General features: G+C 46.8%; 2 protein-coding genes across 3 annotated transcripts; both read left to right on the top strand.

The window, feature by feature from the left end:
- The first annotated feature begins 304 nt into the window (after window positions 1-304).
- LOC120695038 (ethylene-responsive transcription factor ERF094-like) lies at window positions 305-1,354 on the top strand. The gene is made up of 3 exons (XM_039978362.1): window positions 305-739; window positions 803-1,178; window positions 1,212-1,354. The coding sequence occupies exons 1-3, from the start codon at window positions 305-307 to the stop codon at window positions 1,352-1,354; spliced, it is 954 nt and encodes a 317-aa protein (XP_039834296.1).
- Window positions 1,355-14,137: 12,783 nt separating this feature from the next.
- Window positions 14,138-18,501, top strand: LOC120665139 (hydroxyproline O-galactosyltransferase GALT6-like). 2 transcript variants are annotated; one of them, XM_039944600.1, is made up of 7 exons: window positions 14,142-15,282; window positions 15,379-15,611; window positions 15,726-16,013; window positions 16,098-16,226; window positions 16,325-16,498; window positions 17,362-17,469; window positions 17,868-18,501. In XM_039944600.1, exons 1-7 carry the CDS (start codon window positions 14,430-14,432, stop codon window positions 18,072-18,074), a joined length of 1,992 nt encoding a protein of 663 aa, XP_039800534.1. In that variant the 5' UTR covers window positions 14,142-14,429; the 3' UTR covers window positions 18,075-18,501. The 2 variants fall into 2 exon arrangements, with proteins under 2 accessions (XP_039800542.1, XP_039800534.1); XM_039944608.1 differs by lacking the exon at window positions 17,362-17,469 and having other exon boundaries at window positions 14,138-15,282.
- Window positions 18,502-20,451: the final 1,950 nt, after the last annotated feature.

The raw sequence follows: 20,451 nt of genomic DNA, 5'->3' as shown, positions 1-20,451 counted from the left end.
AACTCTATTTTTCTCTCTCCTTATCATATCAACAAAATTAATAATATTTAATGTCATAAAATCCTTCATAAAATCTCTGCTGTCCTATTAAATTATTAGCTATGGCCTAATCGAAATGCGGTACGAGAATTGTATATATAAGCACCTAGCCCGGCCGCGGGCTAGATTGTTAAGGTAGCCATAGCCCATAGCTAGACTACTACTTGTTCGTTGCGTTGCACCACATAGATATCATACTCTAGCCAGCTCTACACATCATCAATTTCCCCAAATTTGAACAAATTGCGGAGGTGAGCGTGTGATCATGGAGCCTCATTTCAGCAGCAGCTACTACTACGGCGGCCACGCCGTCACCGCCGCCGCCGCCGCATATGCGCATTGTGATAGCCACTACAGCAGCCTCCAACAACACTACGACGGCGGCGCCATGGACGCCTCCGCCGGCTTCCAGCCGTTCTCCACATACGATCCTCACACGTACAGTGGCGACTACTACCATTCTTCCTCATCCGCGGCCAGCTGGCCGTCGTCGTCGTCGTCCGGCGCCGCGCCCTCCAACCACCACCAAATGCCGCAGCTGCTGCATTTCGGCGGCGGCATGGTGGACGACGAATGCTACAGCTACCAAGTCGACGGCGTGGGCGTGTCGGACATGGATCGGTTCAGCGCCCTCATGGGGGCGGCCTCCATCTCCACCACCACCTCCACCAGCAACTCCTCCAGTGCCTCGTCGGCGACGGCGCGACCCGGCGCCGTCGACGGCGGCTCGAGCAGCGGCGGCTGCGGCCATTTCCTGCCGCAGGCCGCCGGTCATCAGGCGGCCGACGCCGACGACGGGCCACCGCTGATCGGGGTGCGGAAGCGGCCGTGGGGCAAGTACGCGGCGGAGATACGGGACTCCACGCGCAGCGGCGAGCGCGTGTGGATCGGCACCTTCGACACCCCCGAGGCCGCCGCGCTCGCCTACGACCAGGCCGCCTACTCCATGCGCGGCCCCGCCGCCGTGCTCAACTTCCCCGTCGAGCACGTGCAGGAGTCGCTGCGCGCGCTGGGGCTCGCCGGCGGGGAGGACTCGCCGGTGATGGCGCTCAAGCGGCGGCACTGCATCCGCAAGCGCCTGCCGGCCAAGAGCAAGAAGGCGGCCGCCGGCAAGGACCAGACGGCGGCGGCGCCGACCAGCCGCCACGGGCATGCCAAGCGAAACCAGCTAGCAGCCGCTCCGGATCCGGCTGCCGGCGTGCTGGAGCTGGAGGACCTTGGGGCGGATTACTTGGAGGAGCTGCTCGCTCTCTATCCGAGCAATGAGCACCCATTCAGCAGCGATCATCTGTGTCATCCATTCACTGACGCCTGAATTTCTGATCGTGTGCTCTAGTAGCTAGCTAGCTGTTCTATTTTTGGGAATAGAAGAACGCACAGCGCACACGTACGCGCACACGCACACCGTACCCTATACACATTGACAATAGGTCTTGCGCTCGTCGCATGCGCGTTTGCTAGTTTTTACTTGGTTCAATTCATCAATTCTCTCTTGTTCAATTCATTTATTTATTATTATTTCCATCCTGAGTCAAATAATAAGAGGAGGCTTCGAAGCTACCATACATGCCATAGAATTTTAAATTCGGTAATGGTGAATCTTGTAGAAGTGCTTGTGGTTCCACTGAGGAGTTGAATGAAATGCATCTGCAATTTTGTCAGTTAATTGGTTCTGGATTCGTTTATCATACGTTCTTGCCACGCTTGAGGTCGTTTTGGTGGCTCAAGTACATGAAGGCCATCATGCAACTTATCCAATTTAGCTGGGATGCTTATTCATAAGTTGCAGCCATTGCTGTTGTAAGTTGCATTAGTAACAAGGTTAAAGCTAAGCTAGATATATTTTTGTCTTCTCTGCCCTGTGTTTGATAGACGTTACCTCTAATAAAGCTTCTAATAAGCTTAACAGTATACACATTGCTAGATCTCCAACACAAATTCTTATCTCGACCTCTCAATCACCTATAATAAATTACATATATAGATCACAGTGCGTCATGCTAATATGGAATTTTGATTTGAAACTTAATGTTTTTTGAATGTGTACAGATCTATACACATGGGTGGAGGAAAGTGATTGGATACTATAGACATCGATCAAAAACTATCCCCAAATTGTTACTGTTCTGTGAATGGATAAATTATCCCAATTTTGCCAGATTTAATCACGCATCTACCCTGAAACCTTATTTCACAAATAAACCTCAATATCATCAATATGTGATAAAAACATTCCCCCCCCCTGAAATTGTGAGCTCGTAAACTCAATTTTTCATCTACAGAAAATCTCAGTTGTTAAAAATCTATCCTGTGAAAAAAATAGATTGTGTACATATATAGAATCCATTCCTAAATGTACTCAATAGACTGTAGCTGTAGTTTATTAAGTGGAAAGCAACTAGTTTTGAGGAACTCGAAGACCTTGAGTTAATTAATTAATATGTCTTAGCTCAGGAAACATTGATCTTAAAATTACGTTTCATATTAGATGTGTCATGAGGAATGAGAAAACATGATACTAGAAATTCCATAAAGTTGATAAGGAGAGATCACAAGTTAATAGTTGATTTCTTTTTTCTATCTAGCCCGCTTTCAATTTATCCATCAAAATTAGTAATGAGCAACTCAATACTTCCTATACTATCAGCTCGTTTTTTGAGTATTTTTCTGGGAAAAATGTCAACTTTGTACAACTTCGTTATTGGTTTGCTTATATCTAATTTCATCTTTTAAAAAACACAAATTGTGGTATGGCAGCTACCTAGTAAGTGCATACCAGATAGAACAACAAACAGATAATTTACAATACTATGTTGTCCTAAAGAATGGTATATGCTATCATGGAGCCAGCAAGTTCAGTGTATAGACTCCATTAGTAGCATGCACTAACTGTTCATCTGGAGTTAGGAACTCTTTCCGCGAATCTAGCACTACTATACCCTTACTATACAATCGTGAGAAAAGAAGTACATGCTACACAAATATTTGTATGACATCTCTCTGCCTATGGACGCATTAACAAGCTATCTGCTCTCTTAATTAATCACTTACACAACTTCATCGATCTGTGCTTCCCCAAAAATGCACATGCATATGCAGATTCCATACGGTACAGATCAGATTAAGCCCCGTAAGGCCATTAAACTCTGCTGGTCTCATGGTCTGAAAGAGATCACTTCTACATCAAGGGTCAAAGGGGCAAAAACGAGAGTTACCAAAAAAGTGCTTCCCAGACACCTTTTAAAATTCCTTGGGAAGTAACCTCCTTTTTATTGGATGCAGGATACACTAAGTAAACTCATCACATCATGTAGTGTAGCAGCGCAGAAAGATCTTGTTTTTTTTTCAAGTTGACATAGGCAATTAAGCTATGTTTTGATAACCAGAAAATAAAGCATGAGTACAGTCTTTTGTTATTCTTCCATAATTCAGATATTTTGCAATATGGGACAACTTGCACCGCCCACCTGTTTAGGTTGTATATAGGCGACAAGTGATGACCGGGGAAACATTTTTCTAGTTCGGGCAGAATGTTTAATATTTAATTTTGGCTCGCTGACTCTACACATCATATACACTCTATTACTTTAATTGTGATTTTTTGGATCAATTAGTATAGCTTCTTTTCTGCTGAAATTAAGTTGACTATCACAAGATGCGATGATTGATTGCGCCAATAATATTAATAATTATACTATCTTTATATATAGTGAAAGATTTTGGATAAATATACTGCGAAAATACTAACACACCCAAATTACAAACTTTGTCTTTCTCTTCTCGAATTTGTTGTTAAGACATCAGATAGATAGATCGAGCAACAGATTATGTTTTGTATTTGTATAGTCTAGTTCAGACGTATAGAATATATATCTACACAGAAGGCTAATAATAAAGTTTTGCTGATTAGTAAACTGTCGAGTGTACAGATGGACAGATCAGGGATGATGACGTCCAGGTGGTTTGTCGTATCCAGCCGCCCTACGTCAGGCATGCGTAGACCTAATATTATTGGCCTTTTCGTATTATATATACTACCCTACTACTAGTGGCAATAATTAAGTACTCTAGTCTACTTTTTTATTATCCTTTTCAGTACTTTTGTTTGAAGTCAGATGGACTAATACTTCAGCACTTTTTTATTGAAGTCAAACCTGTTCACTTGCAAAGTACTGTCTACTTCTGGAGTCCAATATGTTTTCTCCAGCTGTGCACATATCTATGGTTGAACTATATTTTTGTGGTAGTCGTATGTATGGGAAAAGGATTAAACTGCTAAAAGAAAAGGCATTTCAAGAAGCTGAAGCCGTATGTGACAAAAGGTATCACAGACAGTATCTTCTCTCCTTTTTTTTTAAGAAAAAGAGGCTGACAATTCAAAAGTTAAAATAGGAGGGGAGAAATCATAAAATTAGTATTGGTCATTAGAATTTTCAGCAACTAAAATTCATATTGTAGTTGCTTCATGTTTAAAACTTCATTTTTAAAAAAAATTATTGTGTTAATAATTGATTGCATCACCTTGCAAATCAAAGAAATCTAGGCTTTTACACTGTCACCCAACAATTACGATTTATTTTTCTATATTTACAATCATATTTATTCACTTCACTACTACAAAAATCATTTACTCAGGCGGGCAAAAATATTTAACCGACACATTTTTCACAATCGCCTCGGATGCAAGGTCACGGTAAATGACCTATTTTCCAAGGTGGTTTGCTGCCCGCCTCAATTAATCAAATAAGAAAATGAAAAAGCCCGCCGAGCCCATCACGAGCCCATCCCGTGCTTGGCGCGTCCTCCACCAGGCGTGCCCTCCGCCGCCGTCATCCCTGGCCGGGAGAGAGGCTGGGGAGGGGACGTCCGCGCCCCCACCGAAGGAGGTTGGGGAGGAGGCCGCCAGCCGGGAGGAGCCTGGGAAGGGGTCGTCCACGCTCGCCGCGCCCGCCGGAAGGGAGGTTGGGGATAGGGCCGCTGGCCGGGAAGGAGGCTGGGAGGGGGGCTGCCATGCGCCATCATGCCCACCGCTGTAACATCCCGGATTTTTTCGGAATGTTATAAAGTCAAAAAATGTGAATTTCAAAATTTTTCGTGGCATTGCTGTAAATCTCAACTTAAGTAGGATTTCTGCCTTCCAAAATTCCTAGTAAATTAAAACTTTGTTCTTAATTAAGGATATTAAATACTAGCGTGATAATACTTGGAGTTAATTGGATTTTATTGACTCTACCTTGTTTAAATTCGAATTGGATTTGGATTTAGTTTTATTGTATGAAATTGTGTGGAAATTAAATTGAGGTGTGCCCCTCAATTTAATTTCAAAAGCTAACACCTGTGTGGGATATAATTTGAGTTGAGCCACTCAAATTAAATCTAACCTCTAACTAATCCTAACCCAAACCCAAACTCTAACCCTAACCCGTTAACCTATCCTAACTCGATCCAATCTCGTGATCAAGCCCGAAACCTACCCTATCCAGACTCGAACCCTAACCTGATCTGGCCCTAACCCGATCCGACTCAGCCTGGTCCAAACCCACCTAAACCCAGTTGGAACCCAGCAGCCAAACCCAGCGCAGCCCAGGAATCAACTCACTCCGGCCTGCTAAGCCAACTGACCGGCCCAACCAGCAGCTGCCAGCCCAGCCCACACATGCGCACGCCAGCCCGTTCCCGCGCGCGTGGCCCGGTCTGCTCGCGCGGACGCGCCAGCACCGCCGCGCCCTCGTTTCCCTCCGCCCTGGCCCGCTGACCTCGCGGCCCCACCTGTCGGGGAACTATTCCCCTTTCTTCCCCAAATCGGCAACGCCGATTCCCCTGCTCTGCTTTCCGCCCCGCGCAGCGCGCACCTTCACTCCGCGATGGCACAGCGAAACGGCCGCGCCTCCCTGCCATCCACACCTACCCGCGCCAGCCCTGCTGCTCTACCCTGCTTTTTGCCTTTTGACCGCCCGCGCCCTCTCTTCGCCTCTCACGCCGGTGCCGCGGCCGCGCACGTCACATGCGCCCGCTCCGCTCGCGACAACATGCGGAGGCCGCCGCGCCACCTTTACCTCGCCTCGCCTTGCTTTTGACCGTCGCGCGCACAAGCCCCAGTGCCGTGCCCCGCGGATGCCACCGCACGCGCATCCCATCCGAGCCCTCGGCGTCCGGGCCGCGACACGCCCTCCAAACCCTAGCCGAGCTCCTATAAAACCCCACGGCCGCTGCAAACCCTAGAGCCCCGAGCTCTTTTCTTCCACCGCCGCCAACCACCAGAACAGAGAGAGCAGAGGAGAAGGGGCCAAGAAGGAGGAGCACTGCGAGGAGGAGGAAGAGCACTGCGAGGAGGAGGAGGAGGAGGAGCACAGCAAGAGGGAGGAGGATGCCGCCGCTAGAGCACGCCGTCGAGCCAGCGCCCCGATCGACGACATCGGCGTCCCTGCTCTGCACTGCTTCGCCTCACCACGGCCGCGCCTCGACCCTGCTTTGCCTTGTTCTTCATCGAAGCCCCACCAGTAGGTGCCACCAGACCAACCTGCCACCCTCGCGTTGCCTGCCTGTGCATCGTGTTCTGAGCCTCGCTATATCTGCGCTGTGTCCCCGCCTATGCACCGCCGTCCGACCACGCCGTGGCCTCGCCGCGGTCGTGCTCGGAGTGGATGCGTGGTGAGGCCAAAGGCCAAGCCTTTGGGCCTGGACAGGGAGAACAAGCCTCGCCGCCGTCGTGCCGTCGCGCCCTGGGCTGCTGGGGCATACCCCTACGCGCCCCCGTGCGCACACCATGACCCACACACACGCACGCCCTTGCACCGTCGCCTGCACACGGACGCTCACCACGGCCGCACATGCGCACCCCTGCGGCCTTGCCGCCGCGCCGCAACCCTGGGTTGCCGGGGAACCGTGCGCACGTGCCCACGCAGGTGCCATCTTGGCTCGTCTGCGCACGCACGCTGAGCCTCCTTGCTTCGCCCAACCTCGGCCACCTTGCTGCGTCGCCCCGTCTAGGCCTAGGCCACCCAAATCCGTGCGTGGGCGTAAGTCGCGCCGAACCTGAACCTCGACTCGTGCCTTCCTCGTCGTCGTCACCGTCGACATCCAGAGGGGAATCGCCGAGGGGGGTGCGGAAAGCCGAGCTCCACCTAGGAGTCCTAGACGCGCCGTCGGACCCCTGCCCTGCCACCGTGAAGCCCCGTTGGAGGTCTCCGCCCTCGTCCTTGTGCCGCCGCCGTGTTGGATGAAGAAAGTCACCGCCCGGAGGGAAAGATCCCCTCAAGCAAACCCCGCCGTCGTCGCCGCCAGTCGCGCCACCGCCGCCCCGGTCTGCCCTGCTCCACCGCCGCCAAGCCACACGCGCGCGCACACACACACACAGGAACAGCCGCACCAGCTCTGGCCGCCACAACGGATCCCGCCGGGATGCTGACACTCGGGACCCGCCTGTCAGGCGCGGGGGCGCGCCGACGGCCCGGTCCCACTGACTAGGGAGGATGAGAAAGAGCTGAGAAGGAGGGGGGAGCCCTTGTGCGCCATGGGCCAGTTTTGGCCCACCAAACCAAATACCTGAGTCGGCCTTCTTCCCGAGCCACAACATGAGCTGAGCCGGCCCTTTTGCTCCTGAGCCAGCCTGTTGACCTGAGCCGCGGCCCGAGCCGGCCTTCGAGCCATCTCCCGAGCCGGTCCACCTCCTTGAGCCGAGTCTGCCCAACTGTGTTTAGAGCCCAGAGAACCAGCAGCCCTTTTTCTTTTTCTTTTTTCTGGTTTTACCCTACACGCGGGTCCCACCTATAAGTCTCTAGCGTGAGGCTGACCTGTGGGACCACTGACATGCGGACCCCCTGATCTGGTTGACCAGTCAACGATCAATGTTGACTTGGTCAACGCTGACGCCAGCAGGGCCCTCTGCTGACGTCAGCAGAGCTGACCCCTAGGTGACGTCATGCTGACTTCATCATGCCATGTGGCATGCTCTGGTGCTGCCACATGTCATCTCTGTGTTTTTCCTTTTTCGATAATCATTTATTAATTTCAAAAAATACTTTAATCTTAGTTAATTCATAATAAATCAATCGAAGCTCCAAAAAATATGAAACCAGTGTCATAATTCTTCTAAAATTATGATCTATGCGTTAGAATAGGTTTTGTTGTGAGTTGGATCTCTTTTGAGCCTGTTTCGTGCATTCTTGCATTTTAGCCCCTGTACTTATATGTAATTACGACTAGATCCTAACGAGAAGGAGTTGACCGACGTCTCGGACGATCAGAAGATCCAGAAGGACTACCCCGACACCCGGAGGACCCAGAAGGACGTGCCGGACGACCAGAAGATGTCAGAGACCAAGGAAGACCATGAAGACCTATCAGGTTCACGTCCGTCCGCGATTGAATACCTATTAGGCATTGCTTGCTAGATACGCTACGCTCCCAAATTGAGTGTGATGAGATGAGCTTGCATGGCCATTTATTTACCGTATTCCTTGTTTCCCATACTTAGACATGAATTATTGTATTCTATTGCTACTATGAGTGAGATTTGGGGTACGGGAATATATGATGTGATAGTCCTTGCTTGCTGGAAGTTGCCTCCACATATATGGGAGTTGGTGATTAGGTTACAGTGGGGTTGAGCGGACCCCTTCCCTGATCTTCGGATCGGGAGCCGGGGATTGTGCGTTGGGCGCGATCCTGAGCAGCACCTATAATTGGGTGAAGGGCACTTGTGGCGGGTGCTAGACCGTTCCCGTGGTCTTGGGAACTTAGTAGAGGTGTAGTTATGGAGGAGATACTTGTAATGGGTATCGATTGCAGACCGTGTTGATGGAATGCTAACTTTGGATGAAGACGCTCACCTCGGCTGGATGAAGGACTTGACTTTGTGGCCCTAGTGACGGAACTATGTCAAACGTGCACACCACTTATCCTTTATGAGGGGGGACCCAGCCCGAGCTAGCTATGCGCGGCATCATACCTGTAGGAGGATAGAGTTTCAGTGCCAGGGGGAATGGGTGAGACCCTGAGCCCCCGATCGCATGATCCATGGAGATTCCATTCTAGATTGCTTCACAGCCCCGGGCGACCTTCTGCGGGAGGACGCGCCCCAAACCGGGAGCAGGATGGTGCCGTAGCCGCTAGTTTCATTGACTGGTGCCTCGAAGAAGGTCGGGTCGCTCCTGGCTGGATTCGTGGCGAGTGGGTACAAGTGTACAACCCCTACATACGATAAAAATATGAAAAGAAAAAGAAAGGAATAAAGGAAAGGAATAAAAGAATAAAAAAATAAAAAAAACTACTTCCATGAGCCAATCATGGTCTGCATCCATGCACATGCCAAAGAGTAAGAACAAAAAAACAATGCGTGGGGTGTATTATCCTCCGGTAAGCTGGAAAAGAAAATCACGCGGCTGATGGTGCTACCGCATGCTCAGATGTAAATTTTCAATATGCACATAGCGCGTGATAAGAAAAAGACAAGAAACAACAAACACTATCGATGGATGGCATGCAAGAAATCGCAGGCCCACATCTGTCTTTGCTAGTATTGGGCCGCACTTCTTCCCACGGTTCGTGCACCCAGAGTAGATTCTTCAGGCGATAAAAGAAAAATTATCACGCTCGCGATGTACGGTGCAGCGCCGCCGAGAGATCTTCGCGCAGCCATTGGAGCTTTGGAGGCAAATGACAGTCAAATCATCGCACAAGAATTAATAACTAATTTTTTTTGGAAATAAAAAAATATTTCAGAATAAATTTTTTTATTGCTAGAATAATTGAAAAATTGTTCTGAAATAAAAAAAAATTATTTTGTAACAAATTTGACTGATTACATATGTAGGCTCATTTATTGGGCTGATTTAGACACAAAACAAAGAATCTGAAGTGGGAGGGAGCTTGTGCGACGTGAGTGGTTGAAAACGGTCGGAAACGGTAATTATTCGGTAATCAGTTTTTTGGTCGTTTTTCTTTGATTGCGAATAAATAGGATATAGAATCTTGTATACAAATTTGTATTCTTGTTTTGAGCATTGAGCTTGTAAAGATTCATAAAAGGTAAACCTCAAATTCATCATATATTTTCTCAAATGATAGATATAAAATTTGGTATGGATTCGGAAACAAATTCGGTATTTTTTTCACTTTTTTTGTTGTAGGGAGCAAATAATGCATAAAATAATTTATGTAAAATTTTATTCTTATTTGTAATAATGTGCTTGATAATATAAGAAATGATCACCATCCAATTTTATACATATTTATTTTAAAATATTAAATTTGTTCTACCAGTTCAGATTACCACTGTGACTGCTCCCGGTTACGCGCGCTGCCCCGATAAGCCCCCGTCTTGGAGGTAGCTTTTTTTTTAGCAAAAACCTTACGTCTAAGCTTAATGATGCCCCAATTGTAGCCTGGCCCATTCGGCGAGACGTGAGAATAGGCCCATTTGGCGATCTCTCATCTATGATTGGCGAGAGATCGCTCAATGGCCCAATGTAGCCTGGTGGCCCATTCTGCAAGCCCAATACCAGCTACCATACCGCCCCCTTTCTCTCTCTAGCAAGCTGCCTCACACGGCCTCGTAAATAAATGAGATTAACGGGCGGGCAGCGAGTAGGGTGGTAACGGGCTATACCTCCGGTGGTCTCTTCGTCTAAATAGATGAAATAGATTTTTATATATTTTTAATTTAAAATTATATAAAATTAGAGTTGGAACTTTTCAGAATCCGATCTTTAAATAATCAAAATCAAATTTTAAGACAATTTACCACCTCTATTGGCGAGGTTGCACCTATCACACCCACTCCCACCTCTTCAAGATTATGTGTTTTGGACCTAAAATTGGTCCAATAAATCGGCCCACTTTGTATTTTATTGCTAGAATAATTTTTTTCAAAACAATTTTGTTTTGCTGCTCGAACAATAATAATTGTTCCAATAAAAAAATTGTTCTAGAATAAAAAATTATTATAGATCTTGTGTGATGATTTAACTGTCAGTCACACGCGTGACTCCTAACATTTGCGAGAGAGATCGTCATTGTTATTGGCGAAGCTAGGCGTCGGCCAAAGTGAGCCATGGCCAACCCCTTACCATGCAGAAGTTCCATTAGACAAACAATAATTTTGACACTATTTATTAGTTTAGCATCTCAATTACCAAAGACGTTGGTACATATAATTCTTTGGTCCCGCTCCGCCACTAGTCATAGTCACGGTTCCTTTTTAATCCTGCTACTAATAATTTAACATGTACAACAGTACAAAGCAATAAAAAAACATGCTACAAGAATCTGGTGAAAAAAAAACGTGCCAGTCCTTGCCAGAGAAGCACCTCTTTTCAGAAGTCCAACGTTACCTCAAGTAGTCCTACAAATGATGATCAATAAATGGGCGTTAGCTTGTGGAGATTGTTCGGATGAATGTCTCACTTCAATCTCCAAGATTGTTTTCAGGTACAGTACGATGTGGCGTGGGTTAAGGCAGCATGGCGTCCACGCATCCCACCCGTCCGGACGCCAAAAATGGCGACGATGACGACGGCACACAGGCACACAGCACCTACCTGCTGGGCACGCATCGCCGAGTACGAGGCAGCCAGTTTTTTTTTTCAATCAATTCATCTTGTTTTGTTTCAATCGATTTGACGAGATCTATAAAGGGCGTGAAAAAGGGGGAGAACATTGTAACGCCGATATGGATGGGAAAGACTTGGAACGAGAAGGAGCGAAACTTGGCATCGATTTACAATCATTATATTTTTACCTCACTTATAGTTGTGCTTTAATGATAGTATGAATGGTTTCTTTTCCCTTATACAAGAGTCAAAATTCCATACGAAACCTGTATCGTATAGGGAACTTTGACACTAGTCACTGGATTTACTTTGTTCTGCTGACGGTGACCGGTGCCTGATATTGATTTGCTGTGAGTAAAAAATATTATTGTCTGATTGTGACTAGTGGCTGATACTAAATTGTGTAAAGAAAAATACTGCTCTGATAACCAACAGAACTGAGTGAAAATGAAGGGAATCGTCAGTTCGGGTGTGTTTAGTTGGTGAAAAAGTTTAGGATTTGGTACTGTAACACATTTCGTTGTTATTTAATAAATAATGTTTAATCATTGACTAATTAGACTTAAAAAATTCATCTCGTACTAATCAGTTAGACTATATAATTAGTTAGTTTTTCAATTTCATTTAATACTCTATATATGTGTTGAAAAGATTGGATGTGACAGATACTATTTGAAATTTTTTAAAAGACAGGGCATGGCAAACGAGATGACAAGAAGCCAAGCCGCTTGGGCCCGCTCTGGGGCGCGTGACGTGGCGAGGGACCGCGCCCACGTCACGCAGCCCGAAGACAAAAGTGGCACGCGCCTTGATCCACGTACCGCACACACCTCGTTGGACTCGGGCTTTGTTTAGTCGTCTCCCGTAAAATTTTAGAAAAAATATTTTATTTTACATTTGAAATACTAAATATAGACTAATTATAAAATTAATTACAGAACTCGTCTGTAAATCGCGAGACGAATCTAATGAGCCTAATTAATCCGTCATTAGAGATTGTTTACTGTAGCATTACTGTATCAATTTGGCGTCTCATTACAGCCTAATTAGATTCGTCTCGCGATTTACAGGTAAACTGTGCAATGCGTTTTTTTTATTTCATCTAGAATTAAATCTCCATGCAGATGCCGGAAAAAAAATTTAGAACTTTAAATTTGGGAACTAAACACAGCACCAGTCCCCCCGCCACACCGCTGCTCCCACCCACCTTGAGACCCCCGAGCAGGCAGCAGCGCAAGTGCCCAACCGCTCGTCTGCCAGCCTCTTCCGTTCTCCGACGCCGGTGATGCGGAAGCGACGGCGGCGCAGCGGAATAATTTCTTCCAGTCTCTTCTGTTCTCTGATGGTGATCTACTCCGACGTCAACGGAGAGGCTGGAGAGACTTGTCCAGAAGTTAAGGGCCGGCGCATCGTCGTTTTCTTCAGGTGATGATGTTGTTGACCCTGTTAATCTTGAAAAATATGTTTTTTTGTGAAAATCTGAGCTTTGCTCGAGTTGCCGGCGGTAGAATCGAAAAATGCGTCGTGGGTACGGGAGTTGGCCGATGCGCCTGGGAGGCAGTGTACTCGGCTGATTCGCCTATAAGTAAGCCCTCCTCTGTGGCCTTCACCTTGTGGAGATTAGCTCTGGTGCTCGACGACGATTGTGAATCGGCTTCGGCGGCGGTGACGAACGGATCTCTAAAAGCTTTGAGGAAGATAAACAGAAACTTTAGACTTCTTTGTAATTTTCTTTTTTTAAATCCTATTTATAAAAGAACCGATGTAATACGCTAAGATCAATACATTTTCCTTCTAAAAAAACCGCTCGTCTGCCCTACGCCCCGACGCCCCACCCCCACCCCCTAGCCCATAGACCGCGCGCACCCGCACCCGCACCCCAGCCTCCCGACCCACGACGACCCCGCGAATCAAATCGAAATCCCCATTCCTCCCCCCTAGCCCATAGACCGCGCGCACCCGCACCCGCACCCCAGCCTCTCGACCCACGACCAGGGTTTCATTTACCAACCGGACCGGCTAAACCGCCGGGGTCCGGTACCGGTATACCGATCCGGTTTGGCCGGAAACCGGTTGGACTGGTCGAATTCAAATTTGAATTCAAAAAACTCAGTTCAACCGGTTCGTACCGGTATACCGGCCGGTTTGACCGGTTTGAATTCAAATCCAAATTTAAAATCGCATGTGTAACCGGTTTGGAACGGTATACCGGTCGGTTTGACCGGTTTACCAAGTGGGCCTTAATGGGCCGTCTCATTTTTTTTTGGTTTAACTTTAAATGCCCGAAAAATATGTTAAACGAACGATTTTTTGAGAAAATTTGACACCATTAGATTCATCGCACCTTGAAGTATTTTTAGGATTTTTTTTGGGAATTTTTCATTTTTTAATTTAAATTTGAATTTTGAATTTGGACCGGTTTAGTGCCGGCCCAAACCGGAACCGGACCGGACCGGTTTAACCAGTAACCAGTCAAACCAGACCGGTTCGCACCGGTTTTTGTAAACCCTGCCCACGACGACCCCGCGAATCAAATCGAAATCCCAATTCCTTAAACACGCCCCCGACCAGCTAATCATCGGCGCCTGCGCGCGCCCGGATCGCAATTCGCCGCAGCAATCAAACCCTTCCAAAAGACAACCACGTCCTTTTGGCCGCGGGGGCTCATTAATCGCCATTGATTAGCAGTAGCGGCGGGCCCGCCTCGTCGTTCTCCTCATGCTCCTCCACCCCGCCCGCCTCCGCCGCGCGCCGTAGCAGCCGGACCCGACCCGACGCGACGCGACGCGAGCGGCCGTCCGTCCGGTGGTGGGGGGTTAGGGTTTTTCGCGCGCGGCGATGCGGAGGGCGGCGGGCGCGGGCGCGGCGGCGTGGGGCGTCGGGTCGTTCCGCCGCCGCGTGATGGAGGGCCTGGCGGCGGCGCTGCTCCTCTACGCGCTCGTCGTGCTCGCCCTCGAGTCCCCGCTCGTGTCCACCTCGCTCTCCCCCGGGGCCGGGGCCGCCGTGGCGCGGAAGCTCTACCTCTCCTCGGGCGCCGCGACGGCGCGGTCCGCCCCCGCGCGCCCCGCCAAGGAGCCCCGCCCCGCGGCCGCGGACGTCGCGGGCCCGTCGGCGCGCGGGCGGGATCGGCTCTCCCGCTTCGCCACCGGGCTCGACCTCCGCCTCCTCGACACCGCCCGCTCCGGCGCGCTCCGCGGGCAGATAGCCGACGCCGTCGCGGCGGGCGCGCGCGTGTTCACCGAGCTCGAGACCCTCGACGCCGACGCGGCCGCCCTCGCGGCGCCCTCCGGAGAGGGGGACGCGGCCCCCGCCAGGTGCCCGCAGTCGATCGCGCTCTCCGCGGAGCAGCTCCGCGCGCGGGGCCGCGTGGTGGAGCTCCCCTGCGGGCTCGCGCTGGGGTCCCACGTCACGGTGGCCGCGACGCCCCGGGCGCCGCACGAGGAGCGGGACCCCGCGATCGCGGTCGTCAGGGACGGGGAGGTGCCCGCCATGGTGTCGCAGTTCATGGTCGAGCTGCAGGGGCTCAGGGCCGTCGACGGCGAGGACCCGCCCCGCGTGCTCCACTTCAACCCGCGCCTCCGCGGGGACTGGAGCGGCAGGCCCGTCATCGAGCAGAACACGTGCTACCGCATGAACTGGGGCGCCGCGCAGCGCTGCGAGGGATGGAGGTCGCGCCCCGATGAGGAGACTGGTTGGGGACCCCTGTCAGTTCATCGTTTTCAATTATTTGACCTCAGGAGGATTCTGTTGTTCAGGCGTGTTGAATGAATGCACTGTTCATGTGCAGTGGATGGGCTGGTGAAGTGCGAGAAGTGGATTCGGGACGACGACCAGCGCTCTGAAGAATCAAAGACAGCGTGGTGGCTGAATCGCCTGATCGGGCAGAAGAAGGAGGTCAATTTCGATTGGCCGTATCCTTTCGTCGAGGGCAGGTTATTTGTTCTGACTCTCAGCGCTGGGTTGGAGGGTTACCATGTTAGCGTCGATGGGCGGCATGTGACTTCGTTCCCTTACCGCACTGTAAGTGCACATGTTCCTTCCCTTCGTGTTGTCTGCTGCCCAAATATGCTGGGGAGTGGGGACGGTACTTGGTCTGCCTGTATAATTAATTTATGTTTCTTATGTCTCTTGTAGGGGTTTGTGCTTGAGGACGCCACAGGCTTGTTCCTGAATGGGGACCTCGATGTGCATTCAGTGTTTGCAGGGTCTTTGCCCACTACTCACCCGAGCTTTGCACCACAGAATTATTTGGACTTTTCTACTGTTTGGCAGGCCCCTCCTCTGCCTGATGAACCAGCGGAGATTTTCATTGGCATTATGTCTTCTGCCAATCATTTTGCTGAGCGGATGGGTGTTAGGAAGACATGGATGTCTTCTGTCCGCAAGTCACCAAACATGGTGGCTCGTTTTTTTGTTGCACTGGTAAACCCTGTAATGTGAATCCGAAAAGCTCACCTTACATCATTTATTTTCTGCACTTGAGCTGAAGGACTTTCTTAATTGCAGCATGGCAGAAAGGAAGTGAATGTGGAGTTGAAAAAGGAGGCAGAGTATTTTGGGGACATTGTTTTTGTACCATTTCTGGACAACTATGATCTTGTTGTTATGAAGACTCTTGCAATATGCGAGTACGGGGTATGGCAAAGAGTTTCTTATTTGTACTAAAAATCTTCTTTGGAGTACTATAGCATTTAGCTTGGTATTTTCTGACATTAGTGAACTTGGTTGCTCAGGTGAATGTTGTCTCAGCTAAATATGTAATGAAGTGCGACGATGATACTTTTGTGAGACTCGATTCAGTAGTCGCTGAAATTAAGAAGGTACCAAGTGGGAGAAGTCTCTACATAGGGAGCATGAATATCCAACACAAGCCATTACGCCATGGGAAATGGGCCGTGACTTATGAGGTAAAGCTTATGTAAATTTTGTTTGACAGTTATTAGATTGCATTCTTCATGAATCACCTGATCATTTCTTATATAGTTTGAAGCAAAATATAAATTACTCTGTTTCTGTCTTGATTCCTTTAAAGTGTACTTGGTCATCTGTACTGATGTGCTGAACTGTGATAAGACTGGTTAAACTTATGTTCATCTCGGATATAGATGATTTTGAATTCTTTTCTCTGCAATTGAGGTTTGTGTTTGTATCATGTTTCTAAATTCTATTCTGTTTAGAGCGCATTTGACTTGGATCACAATATATCAGGGGGGGGGGGGTTCTCCATTGTATATCCTAGTCTCAAGATAGGAACATTGGATGACTAAAATAGTAAAATGCGATCCATTCACTTTGGAATTACCATATCAGCCTTTTTATTTATTCATATAAGAAGTCATGTATCTACCCAAAACAAAACAAAACAAAGGATCACTTGTTGCAAGTCTTCTCCTGATGGCAGATCCCTTGCCTTCCGAGAAAAAATGGCAGACCACTTGAAGTTGTCAGATATAGAAGATTTGACATATGATTCTTTGCCAGTTGTTTGTAAACGATGTTAGCTATCTAAGCAGCATGATTGCATTTTTGTGGTCTGTCAGGCTACTACAATCCTACTTATGTCTTCACATTGTAGACTTTCTTGGTCATAAAAGTCAGCGTTCAGTAATATGTTTGCAGAAGCTGGGAATTTGCATCTTAGCAAAGCATGTTTTGTTAGCTTTCTGAGTGGATTTTTAGCTTTAGTGTTAATTTACGCTTGACACTCCTTTTGACCTTACTAATTTGATAGTTAGTCTGAATATTGTTAATGCTGCTTCCCACTTAACAGGAGTGGCCGGAAGAGGTGTATCCAGCATATGCAAATGGCCCTGGATATGTTTTATCATCCGATATTGCACATTTTATCATGTCAGAATTCATGAAGCAAGGATTAACGGTACAATTTATAATTTCCTATTGAAAAAAAAAACTCTTCCCTTCAACTGTCATGATAAAAATACTCCATGCCATTATTTTTTATAGTTTGCCAAAATGCCATTTGAGTATTGGACACTTATCAGTATACCACTTAGACTTATCTCCAAAATACCAGTTTTTACAGTAGATAGGCAACAAGCATCGATCATAATAAGGAAAAAGGAAGCAATAGATTATTTTTATTGGTCCAAACTTTATATGATTCATCCATATTTGTTGAGCAATAGGATAATGTACAAAAACCCTTTTCTGTGCACTTGTTTGAGCACTGATAAAAGTATCCCTATATATAAATTTCCTAATAACATTTTACAACAATGAAGAAGCATATATAATTTACTATTTCTCTTTGTGCAGCTCTTTAAAATGGAAGATGTGAGCATGGGTTTGTGGGTTCAGCAGTTCAACAGGACAATACCTGTTGAATACATTCACAGTGCCAAATTTTGTCCATATGGATGCATTGACGACTACTATACTGCACATTACCAATCACCAAGGCTGATGTTATGCATGTGGGAAAAGTTATTGGAAGGAAGACCAGGGTGTTGCAATGTGAGATAACAGAGATGGCATAGTTCCAAGAAAAGAGATAAACAATAATGGAACGAGTAGCATTTGACACTCATCCATAGCGGTCTCATGTAATCAACAAAGTAGAAGGTTAAACTAATGTTCTTCATCACCTGCAATTAATTCATACATCTTGATGGTAATTTATTCTTCTAGAGTCTGACATGCTCAAAAGCTGACCCTACTTAGTTACAACCGTGGATGAGGCAACCCACCAGTAATCCTGTACTCTTTCAACCCCAACCATATAGGTAGAAGTTCGCAGGTTCTCTAGTGATTCCCAAGGTCTTCATTTGTAAATATGAAGATTTGAAAGAGTTCAGTTAAGTTGTTTCGGTTCGCACTAGGGCTTTGAAACCTCATAGTGCTTGCAGCTAAATTTATCAGGTAATAGAGAAATTTTTAATATTTTGGCCAATTTTTTTGACATGCCATGTTTTTTTCAGTTATGACTTTACTTTATTGCTGTATTTTATTTCTTAACAAATTGCTTTCTTAAGAAGCATATTTAACATATGCATTTGAAGCCAAGTATCCTAACCTATTCAAAACACAACACATTTAGACTGCTATATCGCACTCTATGGATCCCAAGCAATGCATCACACATGTGTTAACCAAGCTAACCGTGTCGTCCTCTTTTTTTTTTGTTTCGAACCTACCCGAGCTGTGCTCCTTTTGAATCTTTATATTTTTATGATGAGATCACTAGAAACTTATCATATATGACATTACCCACATCGCGCTCTATGTATTTTTTGTCACGAAACTTACCATATATCCTCTGTTTTCTGCTTCTTTCACATTATCCCTGTGACACGCATCAAACTCACCTGAAGCAACATGGCGGAATACGGTAAGCTTATGTTTCGCAGAATTGCTCATCCAGAAATTAAATCCTACATGGACAGTGCAGTTCTCCGGAACCTTTTACTTGAGAAAATTACGAGGTGCTAGCACCAATATTTTGTTTGATAAATTTCTTGGGAACCGTATACTTATTATTTCAGTATCTGTATTTTCTGTTATATATTTGTCAAATAAAAAATTTCTGTAGGAAGATTGCATTTATACTGTTATTCTGCTTGCTGGCTTTCCGATTGTTCACTAGAATAAAATAAAATTGCTGATCTTTTGATTTTGATTAACTTCCTTGCCAAAGAATAATACATGCAAAAAAGGTGTACCTTTCAGCCAGTAGTATACGTGTTAACTGCAAAGCTTGTGCTGTACTGCTGTTGTACATTCGAGGACAGTGACTGTATTTCTGCAAGTGCTATCTAGTCTAAAAGGACCCGTATCTAGGAAAGACTGAAACAGGGGATTTTTTCAATGGCTGTGTTTAGATCCGTAAAATGGTGGTAAAAAGGGTCACATCGGACACTTTAGCACACTGTACCATTTTTTGTTTGTTTGTGGTAATTGTTGTCCTACCATGACCTAACTAGGTTCAAAAGATTCGTCTCGTCGTGTACATCAAAATTATGCAATTAGTTTTTTTATTTACCTATATTTAATGCTCCATGCATGATTTGATGTGATAGGTAAATAATGAAATTTTGAGAGAGAAATTTTGGAACTAAACACAGCCAATGGAACGGCCCAACCGAAGAAATGAACTGGCATAGCGAAAGCTGGCTTCTGCTTTTGTGGGAATATAATCATGGGTTAGCTGGCAAACATGGGGTCACATCTTTTTATGATCTGATTGCTGCTTTAGTTCCCTATATGTGCAACCGTGCATGGCACGGGCATGGAGTAATAGAGAATATTCTGTTTCTGTGCCTTTTGAGCTGTTGTTTTCCATGATTCTGTGCTGAGTCATTGTGGCCTTCTCGGTTGTCATCAGTGCTGTGTAGATTATTGATTGTTTGGGTTATACTACACGCTCATTTTCTGCTTTCGTGGGTTGAGGTTAGTTTTTTTTTTCCCTTTCCGAATAAGCCCTCTCTTCGTGGTACAGAATCGTTCAATGTGAGATGAGGTGACCTGGAATTGCTCAGAGTTGATGGATTCAACCTCTGCATGTGCTGAGTTGAAAATCATATGGTGACCGAGCATTTGAATGAGGGAGTATTTATCTGCCACTTGGCTGATTAATGGGTCTAACCATGGACCCAAGCAATCGGAAAGGAATGTCAGACGAACGTGAAGTTTTAAAAAATCTAACAAACTCGACGGACTCACCGAAATTGGATGGCTATTAAACCCACTTAATAGACACAATTTTCCAGCAGCCAGAGATAGGGATACGTGGAGGGTGTCTGAGCGAGCTGTATTATTCCCGTTATGGACTAAAACTAGATATTTAAATATCGTCAAAAGGTTCGAATCCCTCCAATCAAACGCTTACGCAAGGTTTCAGGTT

Source organism: Panicum virgatum, chromosome 2K (assembly GCF_016808335.1).
Source record: "Panicum virgatum strain AP13 chromosome 2K, P.virgatum_v5, whole genome shotgun sequence".
Classification (NCBI taxonomy): Eukaryota; Viridiplantae; Streptophyta; class Magnoliopsida; order Poales; family Poaceae; genus Panicum; species Panicum virgatum.
Note: the sequence above shows the minus strand (reverse complement) of the source record. Positions and strands in the feature narration are given on the sequence as shown.